The sequence below is a fragment of the Crocodylus siamensis genome, chromosome 5 (assembly GCF_052110815.1).
Source record: "Crocodylus siamensis isolate JL-2025a chromosome 5, ASM5211081v1, whole genome shotgun sequence".
NCBI classification, from domain to species: Eukaryota; Metazoa; Chordata; order Crocodylia; family Crocodylidae; genus Crocodylus; species Crocodylus siamensis.
This window is the reverse complement of record NC_143399.1, coordinates 81,279,691-81,293,928: the sequence shown is the minus strand read 5'-3', so window position 1 is coordinate 81,293,928 and position 14,238 is coordinate 81,279,691. Positions and strand designations below refer to the sequence as shown.

The 14,238-nt window shown below is 52.6% G+C and overlaps 1 protein-coding gene across 1 annotated transcript; it reads left to right on the top strand.

Moving 5' to 3' along the window:
- Positions 1–12,129: 12,129 nt before the first annotated feature.
- Positions 12,130–14,131, top strand: ATF5 (activating transcription factor 5). The gene is made up of 3 exons (XM_090049543.1): positions 12,130–12,356; positions 12,481–12,720; positions 12,998–14,131. Exons 2-3 carry the CDS (start codon positions 12,564–12,566, stop codon positions 13,714–13,716), a joined length of 876 nt encoding a protein of 291 aa, XP_089905669.1. The 5' UTR covers positions 12,130–12,356; positions 12,481–12,563; the 3' UTR covers positions 13,717–14,131.
- The last annotated feature ends 107 nt before the right edge of the window (positions 14,132–14,238 follow it).

The following is a 14,238-nucleotide window of genomic DNA, read 5'->3' as shown; positions in this document are numbered from 1 at the left end:
AAGGTGGCAGGGTAGGAGCATCTCAGTGCCAATAGACAGAGAAGGAACTGGGGCACCCAGCAGGGCAAAACCAAGGCCTAGGCATGTCTCTCATACAGCCTTCAGCATTGCATCCTACCTAAATTGCAGCAAGACAAAGGGATTCTCGCAGGCCGCTCACAGTGCACAGAGCTGATTTCACAGTCTTTTCACAGTGACCCGCCCCCCACCTTCACTGCTGATCGGCGGAGAGGCAAAAAACATGGCATAATTAAATAGCGAAGTCCACAGAAATATAAAATAAATGATCACATTGTAGCTTCATCTTCTGCAATTGTGTGTGATTCACATTCTGCCAATGCAGGTTTTGTAGACTGAACATGTGAAGCAATTATTCCTGGTAGATAATCTTGGCCAAGCTTGTTCACACAAGGAAAACTGCCAGCATTTAGTATGTTTCAGGGATGTAATTGGTAGCCCAGAGGAACAGATTTCCAGCTTCTGTTTCCTCTATGCAAAAATTAAGTTTATTTCCTATGTATGGGGTCTTTTTACCATCTTGAACTTTCCCTGAGCCTTATAAAGGGTGTGTGAGCCCAGAAGCTTGCAGAAAAAAGATAGTTTTTTTGCAATTTCTCAGTTGGTCTAATAAAAGGCATCATCTCTGAACCAAGAGTTCTAGATTTTTGCAACATTTAGTATGTGTTTGTTCAAGTAGTCCTTTAATTCAGGGTTATCAATTTTCTCCAGAGGAATGTTGACTACTGTGAATGCCTCCACCAGCGCAAATGTAGCCTCTCTTCTTATCAAACTGCTTTCAGTGGTTCTTTTAAAGATCAAGGTCATAGTCAATTGTTTCTTGCTCTGAACTCCAGCCTTTGCAGCAGCCTTCTGATTTATATCTGATTCGGACTCTAAATGCCAATCAACACTGTTTTTCCTTGACATGTCCAGAGTCATGTTGCACAATGAACAAAACAATTTATCACCATCTGCATGCAACTTTCCTGTAGGGAACTGCCTTACACAGTCCTGAGCTGAAATGTATTTAGTATCTTCACACTGCAGCATTGCTGCAGCATTGCATTTAGCTTCTTAAAAGATAATGCAAAAACCCTTTCGGTTTCCTGAATGGCACCTTCACTGAGTCTATGTCACTACATGCCAGGAGCTCCCCTGCTCCCGGGCCACTGCCACACAGCACTCCCAGCAGCAGGTCATGGCAAAAAAAGGTTGGGAACCACTACAGTAAGTTTCAGATTCTGCGCAAAATCATGGGAAATGCCATTTTTCACAGTTTCAGAGGAGTCAGGGAGACAGGTGATTCGTTTCTTTTAAAAAGTGTTTTTAGCCTCATTTCAATACTTGATCTAGAGCACATTGTCCTGTTTCATTTTTCAGATTCAGCCAGAGGACAACGATTCATTTCAGTGTTTCAGATCATTGTCCTGTTTCGTTTCGGCTCTGCCGAATCTCCTCCAAATCTGTTTCGAATGGGCTGCAAGGGAAGCTTCACACAGCCCTACCCAGCTGGACAGGGCTTGGGGCCGGGGGCTGCAGGGCCCCAGTGGGGAGCAGGATGGGGCTGTGGGTGGCTCGTCCAGGGAAGAGGAGGGCTGCTGCCCTCTGTGCAGGCAAGGAGACCCCCATGTGCAGATCTCTGATCCCTGTCACACCAGGTCATGGGGCAGGGAAGCAGCACAGAGCGGCAAGCAAGTCTGCTGGTCCCTGCCATTGGCTCCACAGAGCTCCATGTTGGGGACTCCACCCTGCTGCCTGTCCTGGCAACATGGGGCTGAGCGGGGTGGGTAGTGGTGGTGAGGAGACCCTGGTGCAGACCCCTGCTCCCTGCGGAGCCAGGTCATGTGGCACTCCCTGCTGTGCAACCTGGCTCCACAGGGAGCAAAGATCCATGCCGGGGTCTCCTCCCCACTGCTGCCCGCCCCGTGAAGCCCCTGTTCTCTGCTCCCTGCAGAGCTAGGTCACGTGGCAGGGACCAGCACTGCCCTGCCATGCAACCTGGCTCTGCAGGGAGCAGAGATCTGCATGGGGTCTCCTCGCCTCTGTGGCCCCCCACTCCCCTCTTGCAGCCCTGCATTACCAGGGCAGTGCAGGGTGGGCAGCAGCGGTGAGGAGACCCCCGATGTGGATCTCTTCTCCCTGTGGAGCCGAGTCACACAGCAGGGCAGCAGCGTACAGCTGTTTCCCTGCAAGCCCAGGTCCAAAACTCCAAAATTTTCTGAAACATTTTCAAAATGTTTTAGATGCCTTATTTAATTTTGAGAGATGTTTCTGAGCCTTCTGTTTCCATTCAGATTCAGTGTTTTGGGTGCCAAAATGGCCCGAAACACCTCCAAAATGAAACAGCTGTCTGAAATTTCACAAAACCCGCTATTGGAGTGTTGGTGGTCTGCAATGCAGCCAATGTGATTGTGGGCTGCATCAATAGGAGCATTAGGTGCAAGACACAGGAGGTAATAGTCCTCTTTACTTGGCCCTGGCTAGGGCTCCTCTAGAGCATTATGTAAAGTGTTGAGCTCCATATTTTAAAAAGGAAGTGGAGAAGTGAGAGGAGGCAGGTAACAGAAATCACTGAGAGGCTTGGAAGGCAAGTCATACAAGAAAAGTTAAAGGAAATATGCAGGCTTGGCTTATGAAAAAGATGCTTAAGATGGGATATGATTGCAGTCTTCAAATATCTGAAGGGCTGCCAGGAAGAAAAGGGAAAACACCTTTTGTCTCTTCCTGCAGCTAACACAATGTGGACCAGTGGCTTGAAGTTACGGCAAAGTAGGTTTAGACAGGATCAGGAGAAGCTTCTTCACTGTTAGAACTGTGAGGCAATGGAATCAACTTCCTAGGGAAGCTGTAGAACCTTTATCATTGGAGGTGTTTAAGAAGAAGTTGTATAAGCATTGGTGAGAGATGATCTAGATGTAGCTGTTGTGTCTGTGCTATACTATGGGTATTTCCCATGCTTTTGGGCTTTGTTGGCTGCCACCTGGGGCTAAAAAGGAACTTGTTTTCCCTCCTGTTGCTACCCATGTCAGGGTAGGGGGTTTTTTTGGGGGGGGGCATTGTTTGTTTGTTTGTTGTTGTTGTTGTTTAAGGGGTGGGGGGGATGTTGCCTGCCTTAGAAGCATTGGGTGTTGTCTTCAGGGCTGGAGATTTTGACTGGGGTGTGCAAAGGTTCCTGCTGGGACTAAAACCCAGAGGTTTCTAGCTAATGGGTCTTGCCCCTCCACCCAGAGTCAGATCAATTGCCATATTTGGGGTCAAGAAGGAATTTTACCCCATGGTCAGATTGGTACAGACTGTGTGTGTTGTGGGGAGGGGTTGCCTTCCTCTATAGCAGGGGGAGTGGTCCTCCTCCTGGTATCTCTCGAGTTTTTTTTAACAACGCTTACAGCAGCAGTACACAGGTGGTTGTTGTCCCCCTGCTCTACCTGTGGCAGGTTAAGGTGTTATACCTTCTGGTTGTATGACAGGATTGACTATGTAGTTTTATTAGTAGGTTAGACCAGTGGTGCTTGACCTTTTTCCCCTGCAGGATGAATGGACAGTACCTGATCCAACTATGGGCTGGATCCAGGGTGTCATCTCGATCCAGCGGGCACAATGAGAGCAGGGGACAGGCTGGCTCCAACAGGGCCCTGTAGGGGAAAAGAGCCCTACCAGGGTACCAGCAGGGAGGAGATATGGCCTGGCAACAACCTAGCCCTGCAGGGAGGCAAGGGAGGGGACATGGTTCAGCCTCAATCCAGATCAGGAGGAGGGAGCTGTGGCTCAGGTGCGACCAGCTGTGCTGGACTTTGGGTTTGGGAATTTGGCAGCGGGGATGGGTGGCCATACTAATGGCCACTCTCCCCAACCACCGAATTTCTGGACCTGTGGGGAAGCCCTGTGGACTGCATTTGACCTGTGGGCCAAAAATTAAGCACCTCTGGGTTAGGCAATAATTTGTATGGGCTGGTTTTGCCTCAGGCAGGAGGTTGGACTAGTTGACCGTCAGCCCTACTTTTCTATGAGTCTATCATTCTTGGGGCTGGCTGAGCAGCACATGTTGAAGCTCCATCTCCTTGTGATGGATCGGAGTCACAGGTTCAGCTCCTCCTCAGACTCCAGGAAAGTCACTTGGTTCATCACACTTGGTGGTGACATTCCAGAGGGATTGACTCTGGTTCTCTGCAGGCTCAGAAAGCATTGCTTCATTGGTTGCACCAAGGCCCCATATTCAGGACTTTCTCTACCAGCTCCCACTGGACCCAAACTCCCTGGAAGGGCATCACCCAAGCACCTCTACCTTAGATTGGGCAGTATGGAAAAAAGGAGGCTATATGAAAAGCCCAGAGTTAAATAAAGATCTTCGGGGCCTGGATAAAAACTTAGTAAGGGAAAGCAATACTGGAAGTCTTAGCAATGTTGTTAAGGAGATGATAGGACAGGCAGTTAGATACTTGAAATGTTTATACATTAATGCAACCATGGGGAACAATCAGGAAGAACTGAAGGTCCTAGTACAAGTACAGGATAATGATATAATTGGGACTCTGAAATCTGGTGGGATAGTTCACATGATTGGAGTACTGCCCTGGTTAAGTATAGCTTGTTCAGGAAAGATAGGCAGGGAGAAAAGGAGGAGGTGTTGCCCTATACAAAAAAGGCAATGTACATGTGTTTGGAAGTGCAGTACAAAATGGAAAGCTTTCAATAAAGGTCAGCAGGGAAAGCAGTAGGGACAATGTCATGGTGGGAGTCTGCTCCATGCCACCAAACCAGGAAGAGGAGGAGGTGGGTGAGACTTTCTTTAAACAAGTGACAGAAGATTCCAATCACAGATCTTGGTTCTCATGGGGGAATTTTAATTATCGAGATCTCTGCAGGGAGAGAAATGCAGCAGTGATGTAAAAGCAGTCCAGCAAATTTCTGGAGTATGTTGAGGATACCATTTTGATATAGACATAGACAGGTCAAATGGGGGGGAAAACTCTTTGACTTGCTGCTCACAAACAGGGAGGAATAGGTTGAAAATAAAAAGCTGGAAGGTAGCTTGGGTGACAGTAATCATGAAATGATAGAGTTCAAGATACTAAGGGGAGAAAGGAAGGAGATCAGTAGAATAAGGACAGTGGGCTTCAGAAAAGCAGACTTTAAAAAACTCAGGGAACTAGTGGGCAGGATCCCTTGGGAGCCAAGTCTAAGGGGAAGAGGAGTCCAGAAGAACTGACTGTACTATAAGGAGGCCCTCTTAAGGGCACAAAAGCAAACTATCCAGACAATCACCTGACTAGATAACAATCTCTTCAAGGAGCTGAAGCTCAAAAAGTCATCCTACAAAAAGTGAAAACTGGGTCATGGTACTAGGAAAGAATATGAGCCTGACATGAGTATTAAAATTGAAAATTAGGAAGGCTAAGGCATAATTTGAGATGCAGCTGGCATGGGACATAAAAGGCAATACAAAGGGATTCTACAAATATGTCAAAAATAAGAGTAAGACCAGAGAAACCATAGGATCCTTGAGAAACGCAGAAGGCGATCTATTGATGACGTAGAAAAGGCTAAAATGTTGAACGCCTTTTTTACTTCAGCCTTCACAAATAGTGGCAGCAACCCGATGATGAATGCTGTTGGCAGCAAAGATAGGAAAGGAGATAAACAGCCTAGAGCAGGGGTGCTAAACCCCCAGCCCATGGAGTTCCCCATGGGTCCATAAATTTAGCAGAGGGGAAAGATGACACTGCTCCCCAGCTGCCAAATTTCCAGACCCATGGGGAGCCCTGCACCCTGCATGCTGGATTACCTGGGGAAAGTGTCAGGCTCCAGAGCCCAATCCCAAGAGGGGAGGAGCTGAAAGGGTGTGGTGCCAGGCCCCCAGGGACAAATTCGGTGCACAGGAGTGGGAAGGGCTAGTGCCAGGATGCTGGGGCCCAATTCCAGTGTGCAGGGGCAGTACTAGGTCCCTGGAGCTCAATCCCAGCATGTGAGCCAAAGGAAGGGCACGATTCAATCCAGCCCAGAAACCAGCCACATGCCACTCACCTGACCCATGAAGCCAAAAGGTTGAGCACCACTGGCCTAGAGTAGTAGCAAAACAAGTTACGGGAAAGTAATAAATTAAGGGAAAGCAATAATGGAAGTCTTAGCAATGTTAGAACCTGAAAAGTAGGGTTGGAAGAGACCCTACTTAGCAATCTTAGAGCAATCTTAGGGACCCTACTTAGCAATCTTAGAGAAGCTAAATGCTTTCAAGTTGATAGGGTTGGATGGGTTGCACTCTAAAACATTGAAGGAAATGGCCATTGGCTATCCTCTTTGAGAACTTGCAGAGGTCAGGTGAGGTCCTGGATGACAGAAAAAGGGCAAGTATAGTGCCCATCTTTAAGAAAGGGACCAAGTGGGATCTGGGGAATTACAGATCAGTCAGCCTGACCTTGATACCTGGAAAGATTCCAGAGCAGGTCCTCATCATCACACCAAGGCAACCTTGTTGCTGTTGGCTACAAATGACCAACTCAGGATCCTTAAAATTCTGGTTTATTAGACAGATTGAGATATTGCAATGAAATCAAATCACAAACCTTGGGGCTGATCCCCTCAAGCACACACTCAATGCATGCACACACGCACATACATACACACACACACAGTAGCTAGCTACCAATATTTGTGAAGCACCACAGTCAAGTATACCTATCCCAAAAGAGTTGAAGTATGCCATTGATGGCCAGTCAAGGCTTCTTCCAACATGGTGGTATCTTCCAGAAGGGGGTGGCCAGCTGGTCCTTCTGGCTGGACAGGTCGGGTGCTGGTCAAGTTGGAGATCAAGTGGGCGCCCTTGAGAGTCACTCTTCACCGCCCTTTATCTGTCCTTGGCAGACTTCGGTGACTTCCCACTTTTTGGGCATGCCCAATCCAGAGGTTGTTGACCCTTGTGGGACAGATGTCCCCCTTGGTGGCTACTGGATGGTAGCTGTCGGCCCTAGGAGTCACGTCCATGGGTATGTGCAGTTTCAGGAGTCCATTGATGATTTTTGATTAATTTACCATTGTCATGAATAGGGCTCTGGAAGCAGTCGATCTGGTGATATTCACCTCAAAAGTTGGTCTTTGGCTTTGATTAATTTAAACCAGGGCTTCTGTCCCTCTAACAATGAAGGTGCAGGGGGTTCCTGGCTGCTACACTGCCTGCTATTGATTTTTTCCTCTTGTTGATCTGTGGTTTGGTAGATGTCAATTGCCTCTGGTTAACTTGTTGTTGTAGCTAACTACCTATTACACATTCAGTTACTGATCCACTCATTCAGGGGCCCACCTGATATAGGGAGGTGGGGGTTCGATTCCCACCCTTGGTAGCATTGTTATAGGGTAAAGAATATAAAATACAACACCATAAAATATAAATGCCATGACACAAAAATAGATAAAAATACAATAAGGGGAAATACAAAATGTAAAATATCATATTATACCTATAAGAGCACCTATGTAATTTCATAAAACACAATTCCTCAAAACAAAAAGAAAAATACCCAAATAATTCTATATCTTACTGTGGGAAAGAGAAGGAAGAAAAGATAGAAAAGAAGAGACATATCCAAAGAGGGGAATATATGATGGAAGGGGAGGCTCCTTGTTACACTGGAGGGGGCAGGCAGGAAAAGAGGTTTCCTGCTACATTGCAAAGCACCTAGAAGAGAACAAGGTGGTTAGGAACAGCCACCAAGAATTCAGCAAGTGGAAGTCATGCCTAACCAACCTGATTTCCTTCTACGATAAGGTGACAGGCTCTAAGGACAGGGGAGCGCAGTGGATGTGATATACCTTGATTTAAGCAAGACTTTTGACACTGACTCCCACAACATTCTTATTAACAAGCTAAAGCAATACCAATTAAATCAATGTACTATAAGGTGGGTACCTAACTAGTTGGATCATGGCGCTCAATAAGGAGTCATCAATGGATCAATTTCTAGTCAGGAGGAGGTACCTGTCCTGGGTCCAGTATTATTAAACATCTTCATTAATGATTTGGACAATAGGATTGAGTGCATGCTTAGCAAATTTGTGGATGACACCAAACTGGCCGGAGTTGCAGAAATTCTGGACGGCAGGACTAGGATCCAGAATGATAAGCTAGAGAAATGGTCCAAAATCAATCAGATGAAATTCAGCAAGGATAAATGAGAAGTTCTGCACTTGGGATAGAATAATTATATGCACAAACACAGACTGGAGAACGACTGGCTAGGCTGCAGTACTGCAGAGAAGGACCTGGGGGTCCTGAATGAGCCAAAAGTGTGCTCTTGTTCCAAAAACAGCCGACAGCATACTATCTTGTATTAATAGGAGTGTTGCTTGCAAATCAAGGGAAGTGATTTTTCCATTCTGTTCATCATTGGTGAAATCTTACCTGAAATGCCACATCCAGTTTTTGGCCCCACACTTCAAGAAAGATATAGACCATTTGGAAAGAGTTCAACGGAGAGTGACAAAAATAATTAGAGGCCTGGAAAGCATTATTTGTGAGAAAAGGCTGAAAGAGTTAGGGTTATTTAGTCTGGAGAAAAGATGATTGAGGAAGAATTTGATACCATCTTCAAATACTTCAAGGGCAATTAGAAAGAGGATAGAAATAAACTATTCTCTGTGGCCACATGGGACAGGACTAGGAGCAATGTTTTCAACTGCAGCAGAGGAATTTTAGATTGGGAATTAGGAGGAATTTTCTGACTATGAGGGTGGCCAAGCACTGAAACAGGCTACCTAGAGAAACTGTGAAAAACTCATCCTTGGAAGTTTTCAAGAGCAGGTGAGGCTGACACCTACCTGGTTTTAGTCAGGAGTGATCCTGCCTTGAGCAGGGGACTAAACTAGTCAACTTTCTGAGGTCCCTTCCAGCCCTACTTTCCTATTCTAATATAATAAAGGGCTTCTGTCTGTCTGTCTGTCTGTAACGCTTTTGCTCAACTGCTCATGCACTGCCAAGATAGGCTTACCATACGTCTGGGTTTCCCCGGACATGTCCCTGCTCTTTTTAAGCCCTCTGATCCCCATCAGAACATGTTGTTCGGGATTTTTCTTTGTTCTGGGGGTGGGAGCAGAGAGAGGGTGGTTGGGGGCAGTGGGAAGCACACAGACCTGCCTGCAGCCGCGGCAGCGTGCAGACCCATGCTGGCTCCGATCACTTCCCCCTCTCCCATCCCTGGAGCACAGCAAAATCCCGGACATTTGGTCAGGGCAGGGGGAGCAGGGGCTGCAGCTGTTACAGGGCAGTTGGGGAGGGTTGCCTGTTGTCCAGGGGAAGAAGGGGGGGGGCAGCAGAGGCAGTGGGAAACTCTGTGGCTGGGCAGCAGCACAGGTGTCAGAGTCTGTGCTCGGAGAGGCTGAGCATCCAGGAGCCGCTGCCCAGGGAGCGGGGGAAGGAGATGTAGGGGGCTGTGGCCAAGCTGCTCACAGGGCACTGCAACCCTATCCTAGGGCAAGGGTGGCATTAGCCTCCCCTCTTCTTCCCTCCAGCCTGCACTTGGGCTGGACATGCTCCACCACTGCCTGCATGAGTTGGAGCCACCATGCTCCGGCCAGGGAGGATGGGCACAGCTGAGGGCCCTCTGGCAGGGCTGGGGGGGCAGGAGGCTGCAAGTCAGGATTGAGGGGCACTGGGGTGGGGGTGGGGGACTGTGGGTCATGAGTGCGGCGGGCACTGGCAGCGCAAGGAGACTGTGGGTCAGGAGTGAGGAGTACCAGCTGGGAAGGGTTGGGGGGGGTGCAGGTTTGGAGTGGGGCAGCAGGGTGGGGGCAGGGGACTGTGTGTTGTGAGTGGTGGGGGCACTGGCAGCACCAGGGGGCTGTGGGTCAGGAGTGAGGGGCACTAGCATGGATGGGGAGTGGTGGCTGCGGGCTGGGAGAGAGGGGCACCATCAGTGCCCAGGGGGAAGGGTACTGCAATTTGGTGAGTGAGGGGCATTGGCAGGGTTGGGAACTATTACAGCCAGAGTGGTACCTGCTAAACAGAGGCCAAGGCCCCTGCCCAGTCAACCTTCATAGTCTAAGACCAAGGCCCCTTCATAGTCAAGTTTAGCATGAGGCCTCAGTGCTAACCCATTGTGCACTTGTGGAGAGGCACAAACAATGCCTTACATCACCAAGGAGTGTCCCCTCTACAAACTAAGAGGCACATTACCAGCTTTGAACTCAGTTAAGAAAGAGGCTATTGCTTGGCTTCCCGGATTTGCATTTGCTAAATAAATAGTGAGCTTGTCTTGGAGGCAATGGGGTGCAGACCTGGGCATTGGGGACTCACAAAGCCTGGGCACAGGAGATAGACAGCATGGAGGCAGACCACTGCAGCACCCCAAAGGTCAGCAGCCCCCAGCCAGATCTGGTCAGCACCCCACAGCACACGTGGTCCTAATGCAGCTTGTACAACAGCTGCTGCCACCCCATGCGAGACGAAGATGGCACCAAGCCTGGCATAGATGCAGAGAAGACCCAGGCCAGCAGATGAGCATGGGTGGGACTGCCGCTACTGTTGGGAGGCCAAGGGCAGGCCACTGCCCCATGGCTCCCTGTGGAGGTGCAGCTACAGCACTGCTCTGCCTTGCCCTGCTGTGAGGAGGTTTGACTATAAAGCCGGTGCCTGTAGGTAGCAGCCTGCTGGGATGGATGAGGGCAGCAGTAGGGATGCCTGGGTCCCCCACTCCTTTCCCAGAGTAATGACAGAGCCACATATCCCAGGCCCCAGCTTCCCCCACTTTGGCCCACCAGATCCCAGTGCCCTTGTAGTGCCTGTCGCTGTTCCTGGCACCCCAGGGCAGGTGGGTTGGCTTGGCAGTGCTGTTTCTTCCCTCCCAGCTGTGTGCCAGCACGTACTGCTGCCCTGGCCTCATAGCACCTGCCGGAGAGGATGGGGGTGGGGCACCAGCTACTGTTAGGTCCTGAACTCCCCTGGGGGGATGTCTTCATGGCAACCTGCCCCACCCAGAGCTGACAGGTGGAAAGCAAGCTGCAGGTCTCCATGGAAATTGGAAGGTCGCTATGGACACGTCGCTGGCTTGTGGCAACATGATACACTGTGGGGAGAGGAGCCGCAGCATTGGGGGAGGGTGACAGAGTCCAAAGCCAGGCTTCCCTCCAAGGGGCCTCTTCAAAACACAGGCCCCGCAGCACCAGCAGGGCAAGGGCTGGGGCACGGGGTGGGGGCTGGGGCGCTTCCCATGACCACCACTGGTCCCGCACACCAGGGGCAGACCTGGCCCCACACATGGCGCCTGCAGCCCCTCCCCAGGGTGCTCCCCCATGCTGGCAGTGAGTCAGTCACCCGGTACTGGGAAGGGGGCAGGGGTCCTTGCTCCTGCCACGCTGGCTCTGCCCCACGACCTCTGGCCATGGTTCCTGGGAAGCGCTGGCAGAGGACAAGGGTGACGGCACCAGCCCTAGCGCTGGGCAGCCCTGCACACGACAGGCTCCCTCCTGGGTAGGGCCAGCACCGCTTGGGCACAAAGGGCTTTAAAAAGCTTTGATCGCTGATTCAATTTGGCGGAGATTCAGCCCGATTCAGTGGCTGAATCTCTGAGTCCGCGCAGTCAGGAGACTCTTTAATTGCTCTGAATTGAATCGAAACCCTCCCAATCACTGTCCCCGATTCAGGCCAAATCCGAATCGAATACGGCCCGTTTCACACACCCCAGCGGCCACCGGAGTCCCTCGGCCAGTGTCAGCCGCTGCAGAGGCCTGACCAGCACCCACCGCTGGTCACGACTCATCCCCGGCGGTTTGCCCGGCTGGTGCCACCCGCTGCCCGGGGCCCAGCAGCAGCAGCATCCCAGCCCCGGGCCTCGGGCGGGGGGTGGGGGGTGCGGTCCCGCCACTGCAGCGCCCACTCTCTCCCCCGCCCCAAATGTCAGCCCTCCCGGAGCCCGGCCTTTCCCCGGACCGGCCCCGCGGCCAATGAGCGGCAGCCTGGGCTCCCCGGCCCCCCCCTCAGATGATGCAACCCTGTTGCAATCGCGGATGTCACCGACCCCCGCCCGCAAAATAGGCCCTTTGCCCCGTTCCCGCGCGGCGGGGGGAGCGGGGGGCAGCATGGGTGGCCCGGGAGCTGGGGCGGCGCCGCGCGGGTGGCGGGGCCTCCGCCAGGCTACCTGGCAGCGCGGGTGTGGGAGAGCGGCGGGCGCAGGAGGGCCGGGCGGAAGGATCCGGGCGGAGGGATCCTTCCGTGACGCGACCCCGCTCTATAAGGGGCGGCCCTACCCCGCCCCACTAGTCTCCTCGTCCTTCTTCGCGCGGAGGCGGTCATGGCTCTATAAGCTTGACCGCCCGCGCCCCTGCAGCCGCCCTGCGCCGCGAGCGTAGCCGCTGCCCACCGCCGCCATGGAGTGAGTGCCGGCCGCGAGCTGCCCGGCCCCGAGGCGTCGGGCGGGGAGGGGGCACCGCATGTGGGGCCGGGGGGGGTGGCGCGGCGCGGGGCCGTCACACTCACGCCGCGCGCTGTGTCCGCAGGTCCCCGCGCGCCGCGCCCGCAGCCGCCGCCGGCCCCTCGCACCGCTCCAGCGTGGCCCGGCTGAGCCCCCGCGCGCCTGACCATGTCTCTGCTCGCCGCGCTGACGCCGGACGCCGAGAGGACTCTGCCCCCAGCTAGCGGCCTTCCCTGGCGGGCAGAGTTCCTCAAGCTCCCCGGCCGGTATGAGGCCGGGGCGGGGGCCCCCGACGGGCGCTGCGCGGACACCGCGGCGCTGGCAGGTAGGGGGCGCAGGTAGTGGGGGGCGGGCAGGAGCAGCCTCTGCTTGGCTCCCTGCGCCAGGACCTCGTCCCTTTCGCCGTGCAAAGACTGGTGCCAGTCCCCGGCCAGGATAGGGCCCCGTGACCCTAGCACGGCAGAGGGTAGGGACTGGGTCAGCAGGAGTCCAGCCCTGAGGGGAGGTGATCCTGGAGCCCAGGGGGTGCCCATGACCTGGTTGGGCCAGGTGCTGCTCCTGCAGCACAGCCAGGTCGCTGAGCCTGCTGTCTTCCCTCCCAGGCGATGGCTTCTCAGACTGGATGACGGAGAGGGTGGACTTCTCTCTCCTGATGGAGTCAGGGGATCCATCGCTGCCCTCATCCCCATTGCCCGATCTGGAAGCCATGGCCTCCCTGCTGAAGAAGGAGCTGGAACAGATGGAGGATTACTTTCTGGAGGAGTCGCTGTCCCCCAGCTTAGGCCTGGCCCCAGACCAAGTGGCCCCCAGCACACCACCCTCCCACCAGCCTTCCTTCCATTTCCCCTTTGGCGATGCACCAGGGCCAGCAGACTCCTTCCCTCCCTTTGGCAACAGCCCCACCTCACTGCAGACCCTGGATTCTGGCTGCCTAGAGCTCCTCACTTTTTATGGGGCAGAGGTGCCAGGGGAATGCCAAGGCCAGGGCCTGCTGGAAGAGCAGACAGGCAACCCATCTGCCCCCAAGCTCAGCAGGCTTGGGCCATACAAGCAGCCAGTGGCCCCCTGTGCACCAGCCCCACCCCAGCCAAAGGGTGACCGCAAGCAGAAGAAACGGGACCAGAACAAGACAGCAGCTCTGCGCTACCGGCAGCGGAAACGGGCAGAGTATGAGGCACTGGATGATGAGTGCCAGAGCCTAGAGGCTAGGAACCGGCAGCTGAAGGAAAAGGCAGACTCCATTGAGCGTGAGATCCAGTATGTCAAGGACTTGCTCATTGAGGTCTACAAGGCCCGAAGCCAGAGGCTTCGCACCACTTAGGGCAGGGTGTGTGGCTGTAGTCTTGGGGAAGTGAAAGGGACCTGGTGGGAGTTAGTGGGGTTGTCTAGTAGGCAGGTAGCTAGCTAGATGGTGACTGCCCTGCTTGTGTCAAATGCATGTAATATAGCCCTGGCAGGGAAGCATGCTGCAGAACAAGGAAGTTAGCTGAATCAGTGCCCATGTGGTACTAGAAAAATGTGCCTCTTTGCCAGGGTAGTGCAGGTGCTGGTATGCAGGGGCTGGTGTGAGGAAGGTGGGAGAAGTGTCCTGGTGTGGAGAAAAAGGATGGTGGCAAGACAGGAAGGAAGGGGTAGGAGCAGTGAAGGAGACACAGGCAGAGCCTTTTTTTATAGATCGCAACCTGTCGCTGCTTTTTTTTTAGTGTAAAAGCCAATAAACACTGTTCTGCACTTGCTATTGTGAGTGAGAGGTTATATGTACATGGAAGTGGGGCAACTACTGTCAAGCTACACCCCTGGCAGCTAAAGCAGGGTACCCATCCTGGCCTAATTGTGGAACTCA